Source organism: Colias eurytheme, chromosome 16 (assembly GCF_061535395.1).
Source record: "Colias eurytheme isolate Ceu_HAF_F1 chromosome 16, ilColEury1 Martin Lab GWU primary, whole genome shotgun sequence".
Lineage (NCBI taxonomy): Eukaryota > Metazoa > Arthropoda > Insecta > Lepidoptera > Pieridae > Colias > Colias eurytheme.
The window spans coordinates 3,961,100-3,985,605 of NC_142995.1; the positions used below are offsets into that span (position 1 = coordinate 3,961,100).

The 24,506-nt window shown below is 34.8% G+C and overlaps 3 protein-coding genes across 6 annotated transcripts in view; 1 reads left to right on the top strand and 2 right to left on the bottom strand.

The window, feature by feature from the left end:
* Window positions 1–763: 763 nt before the first annotated feature.
* Window positions 764–4,692, bottom strand: LOC149901709 (dynein light chain Tctex-type 5-A-like). The gene is made up of 3 exons (XM_090111229.1): window positions 3,929–4,692; window positions 3,442–3,635; window positions 764–944 (listed from the first exon to the last, which is right to left on the bottom strand). Exons 1-3 carry the CDS (start codon window positions 4,016–4,018, stop codon window positions 779–781), a joined length of 450 nt encoding a protein of 149 aa, XP_089967355.1. The 5' UTR covers window positions 4,019–4,692; the 3' UTR covers window positions 764–778.
* Window positions 4,693–4,924: 232 nt separating this feature from the next.
* Window positions 4,925–11,777, top strand: LOC149901710 (fanconi-associated nuclease 1-like). Its single transcript, XM_090110898.1, has 11 exons — window positions 4,925–5,640; window positions 5,750–6,022; window positions 6,166–6,367; window positions 6,892–7,122; window positions 7,436–7,558; window positions 7,973–8,213; window positions 8,603–8,808; window positions 8,969–9,087; window positions 9,690–9,938; window positions 10,646–10,815; window positions 11,297–11,777. The coding sequence occupies exons 1-11, from the start codon at window positions 5,154–5,156 to the stop codon at window positions 11,450–11,452; spliced, it is 2,457 nt and encodes an 818-aa protein (XP_089967024.1). The 5' UTR covers window positions 4,925–5,153; the 3' UTR covers window positions 11,453–11,777.
* Window positions 11,778–16,613: 4,836 nt separating this feature from the next.
* The window catches only part of LOC149901711 (transcription factor HNF-4 homolog), a 40,151-nt gene continuing 32,258 nt past the window's right edge, over window positions 16,614–24,506 (bottom strand). For 3 of the 4 annotated variants that reach the window (XM_090110606.1, XM_090110608.1, XM_090110607.1), the window contains exons 4-8: window positions 21,645–21,772; window positions 20,595–20,741; window positions 19,717–19,837; window positions 18,931–19,062; window positions 18,120–18,590 (exon numbers count right to left, since the gene is read on the bottom strand). In XM_090110606.1, the coding sequence (XP_089966732.1) occupies window positions 18,235–18,590; window positions 18,931–19,062; window positions 19,717–19,837; window positions 20,595–20,741; window positions 21,645–21,772 (884 nt within the window). In that variant the 3' untranslated portion in view covers window positions 18,120–18,234. Of the gene's footprint in view, window positions 17,232–18,119; window positions 18,591–18,930; window positions 19,063–19,716; window positions 19,838–20,594; window positions 20,742–21,644; window positions 21,773–24,506 lie in introns of those variants that run through there. The other variant, XM_090110609.1, reaches the window with a different exon arrangement.

The following is a 24,506-nucleotide window of genomic DNA, read 5'->3' on the forward strand; positions in this document are numbered from 1 at the left end:
ATGGATGTTATTATACATATAAACCTTCCTCTTGAATCACTCTATCTATTAAAAAAAACCGCATCAAAATCCGTTGCGTAGTTTCAAAGATTTAAGCGTACAAAGGGACATAGGGACATAAGGACATAGGGACAGAGAAAGCGACTTTGTTTTATACTATGTAGTGATTATTAGATACACGCACGGACACAGGCGATTTACTTGACGTAGGTTCAATTTTACGAATTGCAAAAATGCATTGCTTTGAAATTAATAAAAGTCTAGCATAGGCCATAACTATTTTGTAATCTGTGATATTGCTACTACTCCAGAATATGATCAATATCTGCTATGACAAACCGTGAATGAAAAAGCAATTAAATAGCGAAGGTAGGTACCTACTTCTATACAAATAGACGTAGATATTTAATATAATCATATGATATTTGTACAATGGAACAGAATAATAACTAGTAGGTAGCTAGACAATGGTTAGTTACCACGGTCTGCATAAAAGAACTGAAATTGCAAAAATTCGACGGGTACCTTTCAATTTTCTACTTTTTTCTGTTTTATGTTTCAGAATACACAAAAACAAATTAATATCACAGTATTACAATTAGGAAATAATATTGTAATACTGTGTTAATATTATGTAAGATAACAAGGAATCGTAGAGGTCATCTCTTGGTCTAAGCTTGGTTTAAGAGCCTGCGACGGAACGATGTCTTTAGCTAATATATATGTGTAATACAAAAAGAAATACAAAGCTTACAGCGTAAAATTTATTCAATCATAATCAGTCCAAATACACTCCATAGACAACCACGTTAGCATAGATCTGGCAATTCTCAAAATTGTAGGACGCGAAAGCATCTCGGTCGTGATCCCAGAGGAATGAATGGAACATGTGCACACTTTGCTGGCGTCGCTGACCGATAGTCACTAATACTATTATACGATATCTGGAATTAAATCACATTATAAATATTGAACTTAAAATGCAAGCTTTAGAAATTAGAACTAAAATGACTATGAAAAGGTTGCCTACTCATATATACCAGGGGCTTAGATCATTAAACCAGGGGAAATAAAGTTGGAAATATTGGTTTCTTGTCGGGGCACTGCATTTTAATGTAGGCATTTGAAAGAATCTATACTTAGCTCTGAATTAAGGGCTGCATATTTGATTCGATGTCCCCGAATTTCATTATTTTGTGCTGTTTAATCGATAGCTGGTAGTGGATTTTCTTAACAAACTGCTTTTCTTTTCCAACAAAAATGCGTAGTTTTTGTGAAAATCGAAATTGAAAATGATATTTTTTAAGGTTATTTTTGTACTAAAAACGCAACTTAAAGTAAAATCTTAAGCCATTATAGTATCAAAATGTCTAATTATCACACTCACACGCATTATTTTTAAATATATTTACGTACCTATTACTTTATTTACATATTACAATTTATTTTGTTAAAATAGTATTTTAACAATTTAGTATAGCCAAAAATCGTTCCATATTTTGTATTCGTGTTAGGTTAACGGTTGAACTGCCGCACGAGCCGAGCGAGCGAAGCGAGCGTGCCGCGGCAGCGGCCGGCGAGTGCCAGAAGCGACTTTAGGGCGATTCCCACTCAAACAAAAAAAAACTACGTAGGTTTAAACAACCTGTTTGTATTTTATTTATGTATCGTAAAATTTTTATTATCAAATGCTATCTAAATTAAAATTACGAATTAGTGTCTAGTCGTCCGCTAAACGGATGAATAAAATAAATTAGTCGTCCGATTACCGGATGAATAAAATAATTTAATCGTCCGATTACCGGATGAATAAAATAATTTAATCGTCCGATTATTCGGATTACTAGATAACCTTTTAACACTAAAGCTAGTTGGGTTGGACTAAAGCAAAGGGGGCTCAGGACTTAGAATTTTTTTGATGGAGTTGGTGTCATTATAACACCTATTTATCGTAAAGATATTGTTTTATCGTAAAGATTACGCTAATATAAGCATGTTTTATAGGAACAACTTTTCTCTAAAATAAAAAATGGCCGAGATATGCGCCCTCAATTCGTTAGGTTAGGTTTAGGTTAGGTTAGCCTTTAGGTTAGGTTAGGTTAGGTTTCTTAAAAAAAAAAACTACACAGAAATAGGAGCCCCGCGAAGCGGGGCTCCGTCGACGCGCAAAAAAAATCAAGTTTAGGTTATGTTAGCCGTTAGGTTAGGTTAGGTTAGGTTTCTTAAAAAAAAATACACAGAAATAGGAGCCCCGCGAAGCGGGGCTCCGTCGACGCGCAAAAAAAATCAAATACCTACGTGTGCCCTCCTCCCCCCTCTCTTCCCCTTACAAAAAACCTATAATACGTGCGGCAGTTCTCTAAAGAATTATCGGACGATTAAATTATTTTATTCATCCGGTAATCGGACAACTAATTTATTTTATTCATCCGTTTAGCGGACGACTAGCGCTGTCCTTAAAATTATTTTTGACAAATTCATTTTAAAAATCACTTTCGAATTATATTTATTTTCTACAATTGTGAACGCGTCATATAACATTTATTATCTATAATGGCATGTCGTAAATACGTGGTAAATACAAACTTACATTTTTCAGGTAATATAATTTAAGAAATTGTTATAAATAAATTAATAATACGGCAATATATTTAAAAATATTGCCTGTGTGCGAGATTACTAGAAGTTTTAATACGACAATGGTATAAAAGTGTCGTTTTTAGTACAAAAATAACCTTAAAAAAATAATTTTCATTTTCGATTTTCACAAAAACTACGCATTTTTGTTGGAAAAGAAAAGCAGTTTGTTAAGAAAATCCACTACCAGCTATCGATTAAACAGCACAAAATAATGAAATTCGGGGACATCGAATCAAATATTTAACCGAATTAAGTGCTTAATTGATTATAATATGGATTGATTATAAAAAACTTACTACATAATAAACTTGGTAAAGAATCAGCAAGATTTTCTACAACAGAAACAATACAAGCACGACATAATGGACATGCCGGCTATCATGGGCAATATGTACATCATTTTGCCAAATTTTGTCTTGATTTATTTTAACAAAGGCTTCATTTTTTCCTGTATTTAGTTATTGCACTCAAACATTTATTTAGCAAACAATTTTATTATGACAGTTACCTAATTTTGATGTTACCTCAGTGGCTTTCTCATTTTTTTTATAGATTACAAAATTCGATTTGTAAAGAGGTTTATTATCAAGCACTTATGATAGAGAAAAATAAAACAGCGCAATTAAATGTTCTTTATACAATACCTGCCATACCTAATACCCGAGCCTAATACTGATTACGTACCTTCAGTAATTTTCAGTATTTCTTAGTTTAAAATACGCCTCTAGAACACGTAGTTATTGACTCTAGGGATGAGCTAATTTCGAAAATATTCTTTGGTTATGGTTAGGAAGGAGTTACCTGTCATAGTTCTCTTCTTTAATTGCTGTGCGTATATTATCCGCTAAACTTGCGCATAACTCAGGGATAGCTTTCTCGCTGTACTCTATTTCTTCCAATTCTGAGTCCACTATGCGTCGTAGAATCTTCTCGATGATCTCTGTGTTAAAACGCTTTCGAGGGTTCAACTGATATGTCGGTTGATAGGTCCTGACCTGTTTAGAAGTCGGTTTTGATATCGACATTTTGTTTGTTTAATCGATATCTAGTTACTATACTATACAGTACAAGTAGATTATAAAATACATAGGAATTTGTTATACTGTTGTTAAAGGGGTAGGTAGGTAATTTGTGAGTGAGGGTACCACCTACTTTAAAAGTATCTTCTTCTCGCGGTAGTAGTCGCATATCGTGGTTTAAATTATTTATTTCTTTTTGATGATTTGATTTTGATTTGATACCTACGTTAATTGTTCATATTATACATTTTATAAAATGTACAAATTACCAATCTTTGCTTGGCACTCGTACGTCGCCGTACTCCAATGCTTAATTTGCCCAACGATTCTTTTGTAGATCTCCTTATTTCTTTTGACATGTTTTTTACTTACCTAACTAGACTACAATTTATTAAAGAGTTATAAAGAAGTCATGGCATTCTCGATTACAAATTATATATTAATTCACGCGACGTTACCCGCGGCTTCGCCCCTGTGAATGAAGAAAATTCCCACTTGTATGACGTGATGTTTCACTGCGGTATAAAGTAGCCTAACTATATCAATCTCTAGTACCTATTCTAAAAACTATCACCAGACCTTAGAATGCACTACCTATGCGCAAGCTTTAGTGCACTTCGTCGTTTTTGTATATAGTCGTCATTTTTGTAGTCACGACCGCTGAAAGATCAGGTAAAGAAAATTACTTGTACTACACAAGTAATTTTCTATTATTTGTAAATTTATAAGCTGTTGTCTGTTGTTGTTGTGAATTGTGATCACCCAAGGATCACCCCAAGCACCCTGTTAGAAAGTGACACATTTCCTCCCTCGCTCGCCTTGTTTTTCAGCCACGACTCACGAGACCTCGGCTCCTCGATCCTGTTTAAAAATTATTACCTACTTACTATGCGAAGAGTAAACTTTACTTTGGGTATAGGCAAGGTATAGGACATAGGTACTCTAAAATATTTTTATCGGTGCATTTACTACTTGCTCATTCCAACCCCACTATGTCAAATTCTTATTGCGTTCGAAAAGATTCTTCATTCTATACAATGTTCTAAAATACTGAACACCACTGAATACGAGTTTTCGTTTACAGTTTTACACTAAAGGATCACGAAAGAATGCTCTTCAAGCTCTAGCTCCAGCTCTATGTTCGTTTGATGTAAATGCACCGTAAATGCTTCTCTATGGGTAACTTTTTAATAATGTCAAACAGTCAAATGTCAACTTTAGTGTCTCTGTCAAACGTGTTTTGAATACTTAATTTACCTAAGTAATGTTTAAAAAAAAATGCATTTACAATCCACATAAAATCAAAGAGAACTTTTGTATGCAAGTTATTGCTGTATGTTTACCAAGTGAAGTGTGATAAGCATTGTTAAACCAGTACGAACAGGATTAATTGCTCTGTACCGTAGATTTCAAAAGTGGTACACGTACAAGTGCACTGATTATGATAAAAATAGTTGTGTTATCGTGTGTGTAAATCTACGGTAAGGTAATATAATGAGCCGGCAATTAACATTGGACAGTTTCTATAAAAGTAGAGTTTCTAAAACTTTAAAATTTGAAATGGATTCTGGGACCAAAAAGCGGATAATTGAAAGTCCAGCAACAGTATCGCCGAGCAAAACACCAAAATTAAAACAAGAAAATGAAGCTGAAAATGAAATTAACTTGGTAAGCGATGATGAGGATGAATTTTTTAATTCGTTGATAGTGGAAAATGAGAATACAATTGACGAGCTGTGCTCCGATTCTTCTATCGTGACTGTTATTTATACTCCACCTGACACTAAATCTTCACCAGTCACTCCAAAAAGTACACCTAAATCTGCGAGAAAGTACTTTTCACCAAATAAAAAACGTAACATGTATGTGAAAACACCATCAAAAGCTAAGAGGAATCTTAATGAAGAATTAAATAGAAATACTAATGACCAAGATAAGAGTACAGAATTTGAGCAACTCTGTACTGCATTGGATGATAAAAGTATGATTCTTATTTTCTTTTTACTTCATTGTTTAAAGAATACATCAACAAATTATGAATTTGTTTGTGTGATTTTATACAAATTCTTTAAATTTATTACTAATTTCAGCAATTTTTATGCTTCAAATAATTTATCAGTATTTGAATGATGCAGCCTTAAAACCTCTGTTGGATCCTACTTCACAGGATTTATTAGCAAAATGTTTGAAATTAGTTAAGCCAGGATTGCAGTTGGTGTGTAGGCTTTATTGGCGAAAAGAAGGCTGGTACAGGGTCAGCACATTACAAAGCATATCTTTTGAAGCAATCAATGATATGGCATTTAAAGAGATGTTAAATTGCTTAGTGGAAAACAGACTATTGGTCGCTATTGGAAATCTAGGTAAGGAACAATGTCTGATTTTAACAATGTATTTATATTTTTGATTTGAGAAAAGCTACTATTACTGAGTGGTGTTTTTTTTATAATCCTACCATTGTATACTTTATGTACATGATTCATTGATATTTTTTTATAATTCAAAGCTGAAATGAAAGATCTTCAACTAAATGACTATATTGATATGCTGAAAGTAAATGAGGTCAAAGCAATTTGTAAGGAATTTAAATTGAAATTTACAAACAAAGAAGATGCTAAACACTCCTTGGAAGAATTGAGTCGACAATGTAGCATTGGTAGCTTTATGGGGCTTTCCAAGAGTAACAATAGAAAAAGAGTTCTTAATGTGTAAGTTTATTTAATTTTATTTAAAATTTTACAGAATACACAGTATTCTTATAATTTAAGTGAAAATTTATGTCAGGAGAAACCTTTAATTATAGCAGTGTTCTTATAGTTGAAATTGAATCTATTTATAATTATGTATGCAGTTAGTGTAAGTAGTCCTATAAATGATATAGAATGCATTGCCTGCTAAGGCATTCAATTAATTGTTGGACAATGGATCATTGGAATTCTAACTACCCATTCTTTTATATCACCATGTTCTTGCACAAATGTGTTTAATATCTACAAGTTGATAACTTTTTAATGTACATTTTTTTTTATCTTTTAATAATTGAAGATTGTACAATTATTATTAATCCATCAGTCCCCGGAATCACAGACACAATAGATATTCTATTGTGTTGCGCCCCGATCGGGGCGCTCGGTGGTCAATGGGTTAAATTACGTTTTGTAAAATGATTCATTTGAATAATATTTTGGTTTAGATGTCACAGATTATTTAAATATTCATATTTTATTTTCAGGATTAGTACAAAATTGGGTCCCTGTTATGAACTAAGTGATCAATGTCGCAGGACATTTAACGAGTTATACATTCTTATGTATTTAGGGATGGATTACAATATACTAAGAGAGAAGAAACTAGAATTGGTGATTCTTTATGACAAAATAAATAGAGAACCTTATCCGATTGACAAGGACATGGGCATAGATAATGCAAGTGTAGTTTTCAAGAATAGACAAGAGTTTCAGAGGTTTGTTATGCCCAATAAAACACCATTATAGATAGCCTTTTTATATTTACTTAAACGGTAAAATGACAAGTTAAGCACTTGAATAGCCTTATTCTAAAATTAAATTCGCTTAGTTACCACTTGAACACTAGCATTTTGGTTGTGGCATGTTCAAAAAATTTTCTTTACATTAAAAAGTAACCTATAGGCTACTTATACATTCTCTTATAACCTCCTTACTGTCTCCATAGACAAAAAATAATATCATAGGAAGAAAAACAAATAACATAAACCATAGTTTTTATAATATTGTTAAGGATGACATTATTTTTAGGTACATAAAAGCTGGTACAATATACGAACAGTTTTTGGACAGCACAGATTCACGAGAAAAATGCAAAATCGTGGAAAAAGTATATAACCTATACTTGCATATAAATAAAGCAGATATGACAAGGTATTTTTACTATATTTTTTTAATATAACTTAGCTTTCTAAAATACTTATACAAAACATTTGTTAATTAAAAACAATAAAACATACTTTACTCTTAAATATGTATTCAAGATACTGAGTTCATATATGTACTTAAAAGTTAACTATTATATTTAACTAGCTGCTCCGCGCGGTTTCACCCCTGTGGCTCCACCCCTGTTGGTCGTAGCGTGATGATATATAGCCTATAACCTTCCTCGATAAATGGGCTATCTAACACCGAACAATTTTTCAAATCGGCCCAGTAGTTCCCGAGATTAGCGCGTTCAAACAAACAAATAAACAAACAAACTCTTCAGCTTTATAATATTAGTATTTAATATTCTATGAAAAAAAATAATATTAAAAAAAACTGAAATAAACGAAATAATTTCAGTTACAAGGCGCTGCCCACTTGGTTGAGAAGATTCACACCTGTATATTTCTATATCAAGATATTACATAGTGGTATTGTAGATTTAAAGAAATTATCCAACCAAATGGAGGGCTATTGTCAACTAGCATTGGATATCTTGAAGGAATTAATACAGCAGGATGCTTTTAGAGTACATAAGAAAGCAGAATGGTATGCAGAGAAAGCGCTCATATATGAAAACCTGTTGAAATTTCCTGATAAAGTTAGTAATAAAAAATTATTTGTTTTTCAAATGAAACTTCTTTGCGCGTTGAGTAAAATTTCAAGGTCGCATGATGATAATACCGTCATGTCATGAAGTAAGGCGACGATTTTGGTATCTTTGAATCTTGCCAAAGAAATTTCACTTCTGCACACACGCCTTTTTAAAGTAATGGGCAGTAGTAGTAAGTTATTTAGTATACCAGGTAATAGGTATTGATTCTTAATGTGTCCTTAGTCAGTTTTTCACATAACTGTGTAAGGGTATTTTAACAGAAAGGAAAGTTATTTTGAAAAGATTGCCACTAGAGGGCACTAATTTGGTTTTAATTAAGAAGCTTTTTAATTTTTTAGACAAGTATTATTATTACACAATTTGATGTTTTGCAGGCAGCGGAAGTACTGATAGAAGGTTTTAATTTAGATATTTCTGAAGAGGAAATGGATTGCATGCGCCCTCGAGCACTCAAGCTCGTAAACAGACGGACAAACAAATTATGCGAGAAACTAGCGTCCATTCTGTTGAAATATGCACAAAAAGAAAGCATTTTAGAAAAGAATATTAAATCCAGACACATAAACAAGCAACCTATGGAGTGAGTTTATTGTTATGTTTCCAAGACGCGTCTTTAACCGACTTAAAAAAAGGGACATGCTCAATTCAACTGATTTTTACCTCAGAACTTTTGACTGAGTGAACTGATTTTGATATTTTTTTTTTTATTAGAAAGCTAAATATTTGTTTATATCTTTTAGGAGTTATGGTCGGGGAAAATTAAAATTTGAAGTGTGGTCAAGTGACGGTTCCCTTACAGTGTTGGAGGCTGAGGAATATTGTAAATATTATTACATACATAAGGGAGAGTACACACACGGTAAGCAAAAGCATATCATGAATGTGAATTGTGAATTGAATTCATGTATATTATTAGTATTATGGTAGGCTTCGCTTAGTCAAGTAAAAACCCGCATTTTTCCCGTTTCTGTGGGATTTCCGGAATAAAATCTATCATATTATGTCCTTTCTCAGGTCTTACACTTTCTCTTAAATTTTCATTCAAACAGGTTCAATGGTCAAGGCGCGTAGAAGAGACAGACAGACAGAGTTACTTTCGCATATGTAATATTGGGAGTGATATCTGTTAATATTTATTTTAGGTTAGTTCATCCATTATAGTGTAAGATAGTTAAGAATATTATTAACTATCTGTGCTCCGCGGTTTTAACCGCAGTGCTCCGCTCCTGCTGGTCTTAGCGAAATGATATAAGTGTAGCCTTCCTCGATAAATGGGCTATCTAACACTGAAAGAATTTTTCAAAACGGACCAGTAGTTCCCGAGATTAGCGCGTTCAAACAAACAAACTCTTCAGCTTTATAATATTAGTTAGATTACAAAACCCCTTCCAAAATATTTTCACATTTCACATAAATATATTAGGCAATATTTAATTACAATTAAAATCACATTTTCCACAGGTGGTCACTGGGAAGGCAGAATAATAACGACTCTATTCTTTCTTCTGTTCTGGGATATAATATATGCGAATTTACGCGGCGTGCGAGGTATATTTCTATCCCACTATCAGAGGTACCCGCTAGATATGTTCGACGATTTCTATGAGAATAGAAAGTGTTTAATAGAAGAAAGACTCAAGGAGATAGAGAATTTAAGTGAACAGGAGGTTATTGAAAGCATGAAGCGAATTTGGGACGCACGGCCGGAGGGTAAGATATTATTTTAAAACTAGCTGCGCTCCGCAGTTTCACCAGCGTGGCTCCTCTCCTGTTGGTCGTAGCGTGATGATATATAGCCTTCTTCGATGAATGGGCTATCTAACACCGAAATAATTTTCAAATCGGACCAGTAGTTTCTGAAATTAGCGCGTTCAAACAAACAGTTTATAATATAATTAGTATAGATTAACTACTTTTTTGGCAACATTAACTTACAACATTAGCTGTAGTTTAGTTTTATTAATTATACCAAGAATATTTATTATTTTAAAAACATATCTATCGGAAGCTCGCGGTTCTGTATGCATTTATGAGAGATCGTGGAGTCAATTTTATACAATTTTTTTTACATCTGATAAAAAAAATTGTATGTGAATATTGTGTGTATGTGTGAATGTGTGTATTGTGAAACAACAGTTCACAATCACTTGATTGTGAACTGATGTTAGTGGTATTATCCTTTTATCAGGCTTTTAAGACAATATTTAACCTTTTTTTTTGTAACGAATCTTTGTCGTCTATATAGGGCCGATTTTTCAATCCTTGGTTAAAATTTATCTGTCCAATAAAGTATTACACGGACATTTTAAAATGACACCTGTAAACTGTCTAAATCCAGTAGTTCACGGGTGATGTCCTTACAAAGGGTAATAGGGATTTATTTTTATGTATGGAGATTAAAAGTTAATGTATTTCAGGTGAGCTATCAGGTATAGTCCGCTCCATAACCTGGGAGGGCGTGTGCGGGGTGGCGCGGTGTGTGCGCGGGCGCGGGCTGGCGGCGCTGTGCGGCCGGCTCGCGAGGCGGTACAGGTACTCGCAGAGCGGCTTCCCTGATCTTACGCTGTGGAATGACGCTACTGGAGAGGTAATATTGAGTTTTTGTACACTAAAGTGCGTTAAAAACATACACGATACAAAAATTTGGATAAAAAAAGTTCTTTTTTTTGTAGGTTATAAGTAAATAGATAATTAACCGAGGTTAAAAATCTTGGTATTAAATCTAAGTTAACCAGTTCAAAAACATAAATTAACCCAGATCATTTTGTGATAACCTGTCGGAACCTTTTTGGAACACTCGGTATTCCATGTACCCATTTAGTCTACATGCTTTATTCAAAACAACAAAGAATCAGTTTACATTTTTTAAAGAACTGCTTAAAATCTTCGATCTGCTGTTGCAACTGCCCCGCACTCTATTAAAAGTAGACGCTGTTTTTTTTTGCGTATTATCGCCCAGAAATCGTCAGTATGCGCATTAGCAAACATTCCAGACGCACTGCAGTAGCGAGGCAGTCATATATCGTAAATCTTTTAGCCTTCTTAATATAATTGTAATCAATTTCCAGATAATATTCGTCGAAGTGAAAACGGACTCCGACAAACCATCGATGAAGCAGTTACAATGGATGAGTTTTCTTCGCGAAAACGGCATTAATACTGAAATATGTTATGTTGGAGTCAACACCACGAGGTGTAAGGCGAGGAATAGAGAAGATTTATAAATTTAATTTTTTGAGAATATTTTTTTAATTTAAAAAGTTTGAACTCTTTGTTTGTGTTTTATAACTAATACTAAGATATATATTAAGTCAGGAACTGGGCCAAACTGACAGACTCTTTTTATAAGATTGAATATAAAATAATATTTTGATATAAAAATCGCATTTATATTTTATCTATTAAGGTCTTGATTTCTGTAAATATTGATCTCGATAAAGTTAAAAAAAAAGAAAAATAGTGAAATTATTTTATAATTTTAAATATTATAGTTAGTGTGGAATAAAATGCAATAACGCACATATATTTTGTCAAATATTTTTTGGAATGTTAATCTTCCTTAGGAATTAGGATAAGTACATATTATTTTAATAACTAGATTAAGTATAAATGGGAATGTTGATTAATTATTTGTATTTATGTCTGTGATATAGGTATATGTTGTATTAAAATATATGACTTTTATAAGTTGTTTTATTGTTTGCCCTCTTCTAACTTTTCCTGGGAGTAACTTCTACAAGGTGGACCAAAAGAAGTCATCCGATGTTGTTTGGCTCTCATTTTTTTTCTAAATGAAAAATTTTGATTCTGATTTTTGATTATGTTTATTTGAACCTTTAAAATTTTATTGGTTAAGTCGAGAAGATGATATCGGCCAAATGGGCGCCGTCACAATTGATTGCCATACGGGCTCGTTTTATGGCATTTCTCATCACTTCAGCGAGAACTTCGGGCGACAAATTCTCGCACTCGTGTCTAATGGAGTCCTTGAGGGCTTCCAAGGTCTCAGCCTTGTTCATGTAAACACGGGACTTCAAAAAACCCCACAAAAAAAGTCTGGAACGGTTAAATCGGGCGATCTTGCGGGCCAGTGCAAATCGCCAAAACGAGAGATGAGGCGACCCGGGAAAGCCGCCCTCAGAATATCGGTTGTGGCTGGCGCAGTGTGTGCCGTTGCTCCGTCCTGTTGGAACCACATATTCTCCAGTCCTAATTCGTCCAATTGCGGCAGAAAAAAACTCAGTCAACATGGCCCTATAGCGTGCACCGTGCCCGTAGCATGTTTCCGGCGACAGCTCGACATCCTCGGCAACAGCGGCGATATTCTCGGCAGAACGGGCGCTCCGGGACCGGCCACTCTTGGCAACGTCTCGTGAGTCCCATACTCTTCAAGGTTGGTGGCCAAACGGCGCAGTGTTTGCGCAGTCGGTGTCGGACGGCCGAGGAATCGGCGACGAATTGTTACGCAAAAAAATAGACTGCACGAATATTCCGCGTTCTTGGGGACTATCGCTCCATGGCTCGTTCACTTGTATTCTACATCTGTCTAGTACACAAATGTCAAAATAGATTTGACATTGGCGGTCATTTGCAAAAATGAGATCATCTTCCAATAGGGTGATTTCTTTTGGCCCACCTTGTATAATCTCTATATATAAAAATGAATCCCTATTGTCCTTGGTCATGGCATCATGCGCGAACGGGTGGACCGATTTCAATAATTATTTTTTAATAATATTCATTTTAGTACGAGAATGGTTCTTATGGAGAGAAAACGTAAACATGTACCACGGGCGAAGCCGGGGCGGGCCGCTACTTATTATATAGATCTTCTAGTACCATCAAGTTCCCATACTGGAAGTAATACTATAGACTACAAGCCCGCATAGGACAAAAATATGGGTCAAATGAACCACCAGGGGACATATCTAGAACGATAGCAGAGCAAAAAATAATAAGATTCATCACTATGCCGTCACTTGTAAGCTGTCCAACTGAGTGCAGATGAGAATTGAAAAGTACAGGTAGACTCGGTAAATTTTGGTCATATATTTTTGTACGGCATTCTTAACCATCGATAGATCCATTAAAAATAATAAGAAACCGCTCAGTGCCGTACAAAAATGTTGGTCCACCAAGTCGGAATTTTTATTTAATTTCCGAGAGTTACCGGGGGTAAAATTGGTCATTTGACCATGTACGGCATCTGTGTCATACTATTGCTATACTGCTTTTAATCCATTATTCCGCAACGCCGTACAAAAATCATGGGGACAAGGGGAAAAAATCGAGAGATGCAATCCCCTCTCTTTCCCCACTCCAGGGGGTCATTTGACTAAGTACGGCTTCGGTTCCAAAACATTATCTAGCACTCAAAAGTACTATTAAAAGCAATGCCGTCAAAAAATAATTGTTCTTTTAAATATATACCAATAATCATCTTAATTTCATCGAATTCTTGATATAAAGACCTGTAAGGTCATTTGACCCTGTACGGGAACTTTTTTTTTAACATGATATTGTAAAATTCAATTGTTGTATAGTATTGCCGTTCAAAAGAAACCGTTCTAAAAAAGTTATAGAGAAATGCAAAACCAGAAATTTTGTTAAAGTTTAAACATCGTAGATTAATGAAATATAATAGTTTTCTACACTTTATCCGTTGTTTTAAATAGTATTAACATAGATAAATTAGGAAAAAACGATGCCGTACATTTTTGTGCAGACCACATCTTTTAGGCTGATGAAAGCGACGAAAGCTACAATTTTAAGAGTGCTTTATGGCCATTTGATACAGTACGGCATTAACATATTTTTACCCAACTACGGCAAAGCAAAAGGAGGGTTATGGTTGTTTACAGGTCATGTATGTATGTTCATCTATTCCCTCGTAACTTCTAAACTACTTATCAGAATTCGACAAATGACATATCATTAGAGGCGTCTGAATTGTTCACTGGATAACCAACGACCAGCTAGCTAAAGGCTATATGGGGTTTCACAAAATCTAATGTGGCGCCCTCTAGCGGACAAAACATACAGAGTAAAAAAATAAAGTTAAGATAAATATGCAGTGTTTGGTATCATTTGAAAGCGCTTTACTTGTACATTTTGAATATGTATATATTACTAGCATTTGCTTGTGACTTTACCTGTATTCATGGACTGATTGCATATAATTCACATCTTTTCGTTCATAGCTTTTTTATTAGTTCATCAATTTAACGGAGTCCATTCCACCTGACTCCGACTTTCCAAGGTGATAATTAACCACCTCGAGCTTCTTAATATTAATGTATATTTATATTTTATTATAAAAATATAAAGCAAACATTTCGTTATATGGATTTTTTTCTTTTTCAGATTTTTCCCCTTTGAACCAACGAAAATGTACGGCACATAAAAAAATATTATCTATGCATAAAATACTTTAAAAATAAATTTATTTCGTGTTGTGTCAAATGACCCCCTGGAGTGGGGAAAGAGAGGGGATTACAACTCTCGATTTTTTTCCCTTGTCCCCATGATTTTTGTACGGCGTTGCGGAATAATGGATTAAAAGCAGTATAGCAATAGTATGACACAGATGCCGTACATGGTCAAATGACCAAATTTACCCCCGGTAACTCTCGGAAATTAAATAAAAATTCCGACTTGGTGGACCACCATTTTTGTACGGCACTGAGCGGTTTCTTATTATTTTTAATGGATCTATCGATGGTTAAGAATGCCGTACAAAAATATATGACCAAAATTTACCGAGTCTACCTGTACTTTTCAATTCTCATCTGCACTCAGTTGGACAGCTTACAAGTGACGGCATAGTGATGAATCTTATTATTTTTTGCTCTGCTATCGTTCTAGATATGTCCCATGGTGGTTCATTTGACCCATATTTTTGTCCTATGCGGGCTTGTAGTCTACTACTTAAGTACTTTAAGACTTCATTGTACTTACCAGTACTCGTATAGTATTGTATTATCTGTGGTACAGGGAAAAAGTTTACAATATTTCTTAATCAGATATGGCGATTGGCGAGGCGCAGTGTAGCGCATTTTTCATTATCAAACTATTATCGACATTGTCCTTATTAAAATAATATTCAAAATAAAATATACAAAAAAATAAATAAAAAACAATTTATTCCCGAGGAGCATTGAAGCGTCACATGCGAACTGTAGGGCGCAACGCTACTCCGCTGTGGTTTTAAAAATATTTTTTTTTTCATAAATATATCAGGTTATCTGTGAGGTTATCCCACTCCAATCAGATGTTTAAATTTGAAGGTCTCCTTTATTGTATTGACAAACAAACATCATTTATAAAAATATAATTCTGCCAGATCATATTGTCACATTGATAGACTTCTCGTCTTATTTGTGTACAATAACATTGAAATATTTAGATAATTTTACAAGAAGCATGTTTGCAGTTTACATACCCTTACTGGCGATGTCCGCGGTGTCTGCAGTTTCTGTTATTTATTTATATTGCAAAAACAGATGTACACGGAGAAAGGGATATGCCGATGTAAATGAAAAACCGATGACCAAGTAACTACGATTCTACTCGTAGTACGCATTAGCTTTTAGAAGTATTTATATTGTGAAAATAAAAGGCATTTTTTGTAACAGATTATTTAATTTTTCAAATACACTAAATTACATAACATGGTATGTACATTTAACAAAAAAAGCACCGTTAGGAGCTTTTACATGGGCGATTTATTCATAGCCAATATTCGAATGAAGGAAATCCAATAATTTATACGGGTAATGTTCAATATTGTTTTCTTGTATGAAATATCGCTTCAGTAAAAATCGCTCCTGCTCAAGCCTAGGATACTCGCTACAGTCAAGGCCACATCAAATAGTCTAACTTTCACCAACTTACCACGTAACCACTTCCAACAATATAAAATTGAGCATTTAAAAATATAACATTAACTATATTCTCCAAGTTATCTCAGTCTACGTACTATATACCTATATTAGTAGGTACAAAATCAAGACTATCTTACGTTCAGGAAATAATATTTTCTAAAATACAATGCACTCACGATCGATCTAACATTATAGACACGCCTAAAATAAAATTGGTGACACAGTAAATCTTAAAAATTCATTTATACTCGTTTATTTCGAATTTATCTGATAAGTCTTTCTCATATCTTAGATAAGCTAAAAATGTTAAAACACAGGTATAGATTTGCTCAATATATTTATTAAAAGGTTTTATATAACATATATAGTATATTGTACAGCACCAGTTTAAATATTGTACATTTTTCGAAACGATAAAAACGCTACATATAAAGTATTACATGCTCGTTCTAGTAGTAGCATATAACTCTTTCATTAAAAATGTTTATAAATATCGATCATAATATATAAAAATTTTATATTAGGCGTGGTTCAACTCTCAAAAATAATAACTTTAACCGACACCTTTACTTCCACCTAAGAAATTCCATATCTAAAATATCGAGATCTCTAAAAATATATAATAATAATATTCATATATTTCAATAAAATTCGTTCTAAACTTTGGCGATACATATAGAATAAATACATCTAGACAAGGCACTCGAAGATATTTAATATCTAATAATTTTCGTCTCAAAACTTGAGATTTGCTAATAAAAAAGGGCTTCAAAATTCATACATATAAAAATACCTGTACAAGCCGTACGATAATACGAATACAATAAAACAACGATTCCAAAAGCGCGCGAAAGATGACAGTTTGACATTGACGTGTATATTTTTTGTGTTGACATTGACGTTTTTTTTTTTCTGTGGTACAATATCAAAGACGGTTGGTTTCATAGAGCTTTATTGGTCTACATGTTGGGTTCTTGCTTGAAGGGCGCGGGGTCGAACAGCGGCTCGGGGAGCGGCAGCTGCGGCACGAGCGGCGGCGACGCGGCCGAGGACAGCGGGGACGCGGCCTCCACTGCGGCATCGGTCTGACCTTCTTCTACTGCGCTCTCTGTTGATGCACCTGGGGAAGTTTAACATTTTTTTAGCTTGGCTGTTCGAATTGGTTTTTTAGCCATATTTTTAAAGGGTGGTGTTAGCTATCGTTATACTGATGAGCTTGATGATATTTTTATGTTTAATAATTTTATGGAATTTTTTCGTTTCGTTTATTTGCAGATCTTTAAAGTTTAAACGTATAAGATCGTAGATCCGTAACGCATATAGCAAATTATTCCAGATTTATACATTTTTTTATTGGAAGTTGCCAGTAACAATATCATCAGATCTGCCAGGTGATGCTCTGCAGCGGCGGCAGGCAAGCAGCAGCTCTCCTCTCACCTCCCAGCAGCATCTCCTGCAGCAAGCTGTCCACGTGCGCGACGCCGAACAGCTTGGCGAACTGGATCTGCTCGATCATCTGCCAGGTGATGCTCTGCAGCAGCTCTCCTCTCACCTCCCAGCAGCATCTCCTGCAGCAAGCTGTCCACGTGCGCGACGCCGAACAGCTTGGCGAACTGGATCTGCTCGATCATCTGCCAGGTGATGCTCTGCAGCAGCTCTCCTCTCACCTCCCAGCAGCATCTCCTGCAGCAAGCTGTCCACGTGCGCGACGCCGAACAGCTTGGCGAACTGGATCTGCTCGATCATCTGCCAGGTGATGCTCTGCAGCAGCTCTCCTCTCACCTCCCAGCAGCATCTCCTGCAGCAAGCTGTCCACGTGCGCGACGCCGAACAGCTTGGCGAACTGGATCTGCTCGATCATCTGCCAGGTGATGCTCTGCAGCAGCTCTCCTCTCACCTCCCAGCAGCATCTCCTGCAGCAAGCTGTCCACGTGCGCGACGCCGAACAGCTTGGCGAACTGGATCTGCTCGATCATCTGCCAGGTGATGCTCTGCAGCAGCTCTCCTCTCACCTCCCAGCAGCATCTCCTGCAGCAAGCTGTCCACGTGCGCGACGCCGAACAGCTTGGCGAACTGGATCTGCTCGATCATCTGCCAGGTGATGCTCTGCAGCAGCTCTCCTCTCACCTCCCAGCAGCATCTCCTGCAGCAAGCTGTCCACGTGCGCGACGCCGAACAGCTTGGCGAACTGGATCTGCTCGATCATCTGCCAGGTGATGCTCTGCAGCAGCTCTCCTCTCACCTCCCAGCAGCATCTCCTGCAGCAAGCTGTCCACGTGCGCGACGCCGAACAGCTTGGCGAACTGGATCTGCTCGATCATCTGCCAGGTGATGCTCTGCAGCGGCGGGAGGCACAGCAGCAGCTCGCCGAAGCGGCCGCGGCCCTCGTACTGCCGGTCGCTGATGTAGTCCTCCAGGTTGATCTGGATCTGGTACCGCAGCTGCTTTATCTTCTGCGGCTGCGAGAGACCCTTCGCGTCTGGAATGAGACATGTGGAAATGTATTGGTATTGGTAGGAGGGCATAATTTCGTGATTTATTTATAGTGTATACGGTTTTTTTTTGTCATATAAGCATTGGAATATTGAACATCACCAAATTACATATTATATTTGATTTTATTGGTAGAAGACGAAAAAAGACATGAAAATTTCCCACATCATTCTATTCCACTTGATAGACCCATTTTTAAAAGAAAACTACACACTACCAAAAATTGATTAATAAAAGACAATAAATAAATCCCACATTTTACTATCAAAACCAATTTAACAAGCAAAATTACTACAAAAACTACCACAAAAATGTCCAATACTCACTAGGGTCAAAAAAGACGATCGCCTTGAGACACGCGAACTCGGTGTCATCGATGTCGATCTCCCGGAGCGGCTTCACAATTTCGTCCATCACCCGCATGCCGATCATGCTGATGTCCACATCCATTCTACCGTCTAAAAAAATATTTATGAGAATAGATCTTTTCTTAATACTATTATAAAAGCGAAAGTTTGTAAGTATGGATGTATGGATGTTTGTTACTCTTTCACGTAAAAACTACTGAACCGATTACAATGAAATTTAGCACACATATAGAGGGTAACTTGGATTAACACATAGGATAGGTTTTATCCCGGAAATCCCACGGGAACGGGAACTATGCGGGTTTTCCTTTGAAAACGCGGGCGAAGCCGCGGGCGGAAATCTAGTATAAAATATACCTTTAAAAGATATACCCCCGCCAGCGCCCGGGAAATTGTTAGCAGTATTTTGTTCAGAAAGTTTACTATAATGCTACACAGGCTAAGGAATCTTTATTACTGTATCTCTTTAGGACAATTAATGCAGAATTTACATTAAAAAAGTGCGATAAGTAGCCATTTTCGTTATTGTTAATATTGGTTCGGCTTGTCCTTCTCCTTATAAAACTCCTTACCTTCTAATTAATTAATTCATAATCTTATTCTTCTTCATTCTTCATTAATATTGTCCTTCGAATACATAATTTTAATATGAATTTATATGTTTTTTTACTATCCTAAACCCAACAAGTTACACCATACAAACATTTGGCATTAAAAAATCCTCTAAAACAATAAATAACGTACCTATGTGATGTTTAGTGATGATACAGTTGTTCCCCAGTAACAGCACGTCCTTCAAATGTATGGACCGTCTCGCGCAACCGAGGAGGAGGTGTTCACCCGCGTGCGCACGTAATAACGCCACCTGTAAGCAATATTGTACTTTAATGCTATAGATTAAAGCACATTTTGCAATAACTGTGTGCACGAATTAACGCCACCTGTAAATAATATTTAACTTTAGTGCTGTGGATTAAGGCACATTTTGCAAAAACCGTGCGCACGTTATAACGATACCTGTAAGCAATATTCAATTTTAATTCTATGGAGTTAGGTACACTATATTTTACAGAAACTGCAGTACGTATCATATTTACGGATGCTCGCACGTAATAACGCTATGAAGGATATTGAACTTTAACACTGTGGAATAAGACATATTTTAAAGAATACAAATATACATTTCACCTTTAATGATACTCAACTTTATCGCAATGGAATAAGACACATATCAGAGGAAACAATTTTATGCAATTCAATTTTTGTGATGAAACACATGCACATAGGTTTTAATCAAAATCGTGAAAGCTTTAGTTAGGCATGTTGACGCATGATGATAGATGGCATTTACATATACTTTCTTTGTCAAAAAAATTCAATAATATATCATTAAATTTAAATTTAATTAGAACACAGATTAATTATCATTGATTTCAGACCAACTGCCTATTTCATGATCTTAGTTCATGATATAGTAAAACTGGAAACTACGTTCAGTCGCCTAATGTTACCCTTATACTAACGTGTTCAACTGTTTTCTCGTATCAAAATGCCTAATTTTGATGAAAATAATTTTACATTTACCCTTAAAAACTACCTAAACCTGCCATAATTATTATTACCTGATCATCCAGATGCAGTTCCGTGAACGCCGGTATGTACTTCGCCCACTCGACCAGTATGAGCAGCTGCTGTTTGATGGAATCGCACACGTCGTTGATTTTGGCCAAGTTACGATTGCCTATCTCCGCGTCTGTCGTGTTGTTTGTCTGTTTAAGGGTGAATATAGATTAATATAGTCCTTGCCAGTCCTTACTTATACTGTATAGTATATTTGTCTCTAGAAATAGAGAAAAGTAGGCTACTTTTATCACAGTGACACTAGCCATTTCCATTCACAAGTCTGGCAGAGCCGCGGGTGGAAAGATAGTTTTAACTATATATGTCTTTATAAGTATTATTATTTATATTTTACAGACATTCTATATTCGAGTTAAATAGAAACGATGAGGAAAAAAATTTAATGTACGAAATTGAACCCTCCTGCAATCCATATGTAAATAATATTTAAGTACCACTATTTACCATATATATACATATTTTTGTTGACTCATTCTTATTCGAACTTTATGTACTGAGATGATAATCTAATGCACTTATCTCCAATATACTTATCTTGACTTATATATACATATAGTGTATTTTTGTTTACTGTATTTATGTTTTATTTGTTAAATACAAGCTTTAATGTTGCGATAAGGACAAAAATATAGATGATGAAATTATATACCCTCTTACAACAAGTTGACAATTATTCACTTGGATGTTTAAGCTAGTAATAAGCATACGACCCGCGGCTTCGCCTGCGTATTTAAAGGAAATGCCCTTGGCAATGAGAGCTGTGCCCCGCGGTCTAACCCGCATTGCTCCTATTGGTCTTAATGTCTATATAGCCTTCCTCAATAAATGGAATAGTTATCTAACAGTGAAATATTTTTTTTTCAAATCGCACCGATGGCTGAACAGATGAGTGCGTTTAAGCAAACAAACTCTTCGACTTTATATGTACAGATTAAGGATTAGCTGCTTGCTTTAACATTTTGCATAGTCTACTCTTATCAACACTTAAATAATATTATTTTGGAGATTTTTTTATACTAAAACTTTAATACCTCATCTGTGACTTTTCTGCTCAACAGTTCAGCATTGAGTAGCGACACCACTGAGAGTCCATTCGCTTGTGTCGGTTCTTCATACGATGGCCTCCTGCAGTTGATCCGGTCCCTCTCATTTTGTACGGCTGTGAATGAATGTTGAGATTTTGAGTTAAAAAAATTAGGTTAATATGCAGTGGTCAAGTGTGAAACGTCTTCTAGAATATTTCCTCAATAATGTGATTGTTTTTTTTATCGTCTTTAATCGCAAAATAACTCAAACTGAAACATGCATTTATTCAATTAGACTTCTTTTAGAAGCACTTTAGAATCGTCATTACATATTTTTAACATTTATCGCCGAAACAACAGCCTGTATTATAAGGCAAACGATGTCTATGAAATCTCCAAAGTCTCAAGTTTGAAAGGTGATGCTCGAATTTGAGAACTACTTAAACTAATTGCTATATGACATAATTATAGCAATTAATATCCAATTTATAGAATTCATGAAATAATTAATTTCATTAACAGTTTGTCAATTAATCGTAATTTGATATGGGAAATTTTTCATTTAATTTAACACTTACCTATAGTTTAAATACATACGTATATATAGAAATTCGCAGATAATTACGTCATAATATATAGCCCTTATTTGGTTATTCGTCTTTATTTAAAAGCTAATAATAAATTTGCTAATGAATCATAAAGATTTTGTTTTAGACCATTGACAAAAATTTCGGCGAATCACAATATCCTTTTACAAAACATTCAGGGATTCATTATCACCAAATAACGAAGACAGTAATTACAAAATTAATTTCCCCGCGTTAATGCTTTATTTATATAAAATAGCAATCAATATAATTAATGTTATGTAAACAGTGATATCTTCGAACCGTAAAGTGAGTGGAAATTTTAAACAAACAGAGCATGTTGATATATTTCTGATTTCTCATACTTCTATATATAATAGGCTATGCGTTACTTATCAGTTTTGTTAATGCCATTTCTTCAATTAGTTATCACCAATTAGGGTTATTCGACAAATATTGTTCACTTTGTGCTCACTAAGTCACTACAATTAGACTAATTATTGTTTTGATTCTAAGAAATGTAAGTATTACACAATGTGGATTTTGGAAGTTTTCTTAGCGGATACTAATTCAATAATTTGTGTATGAAGGGTGTATATCTAAAATTTCGACACATGCCTATTGCATTACGTATTAATTCCTTAAAACAACGAAGTTTGGGAAATTTGATCTTGGAACCCCGATTTGGACAAATTATCAGACTAACTTGGAAGTTGTTGTTATAGCAATCGGATCTTAGGGGTGGTTGGATCCCAATTGAAAATAGACTTGTATTGTATCAGATTTAAAGATTTAAATATATTTTTTGGAATCAAATCCCTAAATAAAATGTACAGCATATGTAGAATGATTGCATCCCTTACGAAGGTGATGTAGTTTATTATTATAATAGTATTCAATACCAAATTTAAATCCATAGAGAAAAATATTTAATTCTTTGCAAACTTGCAATCTTGCAAATATCTATTCGGTATGATTCAAATTAGCACATTGTTATTGTTAGGTAATTGCATTTGTTTTCATAGATAGCCGTAAAATAAATCCTTTGTGATTATTACTTAATATTTTTATGCAATTATTACTCATAGTACCTATTTTTCTTATGCATTGCATATGACTCATAGTATGTGTAAGCCATTTTAATAATTATCTCAACACTTAGTGTAGACTACATTTTCATAATAATTAATATTATGTTTGTGATTTGTATTTATTATTTCAACCCAATTTTATTCACAAATTAAATAATTTTGTTCCATTTAAGCTGGTTATTGAACTCTATATATGCCGAAAAATGTGTAAATTTCAATTCTGTTAATTTTATTACATAGTTCATATACAGATAATTTTATTAAAATCTATCTAATAAACATTTACAAAATATACGAAGCATTTTACATCGGTAATTCAAAATATTTATAAGTAATTTCAGTACATTTAGTTGGACTATAACAGCTACTACTTATGTATTAAGTATTCTGTGCTATCACATTGCTGGACTAGCGACCTTTCCAACTATCGCTATATACCACCAAAAATAATTATATTTAAACGATTAACCGTGCATACACTTTCCATATAAATGATCACTTGACTATTCACAGCGAACTAGCACCGAACTAAGCACTATGTTCATTGAACCCATTACGTTTGCGTTTTACATTACTTTTTGTGAACGTCATTTAAATTATATCAGGAGGTATAAGCGTGCTTATGCGTGTATAATATGGATAGAAGTCAATACATATTATAAAACAAAACTATTCGCTATTTTTTTCTGGCTGACTATTCGCGAAGACTTCAAAAATAATTAAGTCACTATAATTCGCTAGTTTTTTCTGGCTGACTATTCGCGAAGACTTCAAAAATAATTAAGTCACTATACACTATTAGATACCTATTATAAAACAAATTCCTCCGCTGCGTCTGTCTGTCAGTTCGCGATAAATTCCGAAACCTATTTTCAACAAAAAATCAGAAACCTATTATTATTCTTCTGTCTCCACTAATGGATACCGTGATTTTCTATTTGTTTATTTCGTCCTCAAGTTATTCGCGGCCGAAGCCGCGGGTTGAACTTAGGTAAATATAATATGTCATCGATATGAATATGTTTTTATTCATGGCGTAAAAGTATAGAATATTGCAGAATTTTTGTGGTGGTTGAAATTTAGACTCTAGATAAGATAAATAATTTGCCATATCAGTGGGTAAAGTTCGTCTGAAGCCTCGTACTAGCCTCTTTGCGCTGTACAAGATTAATTTAGGAGCGCTATGTTGG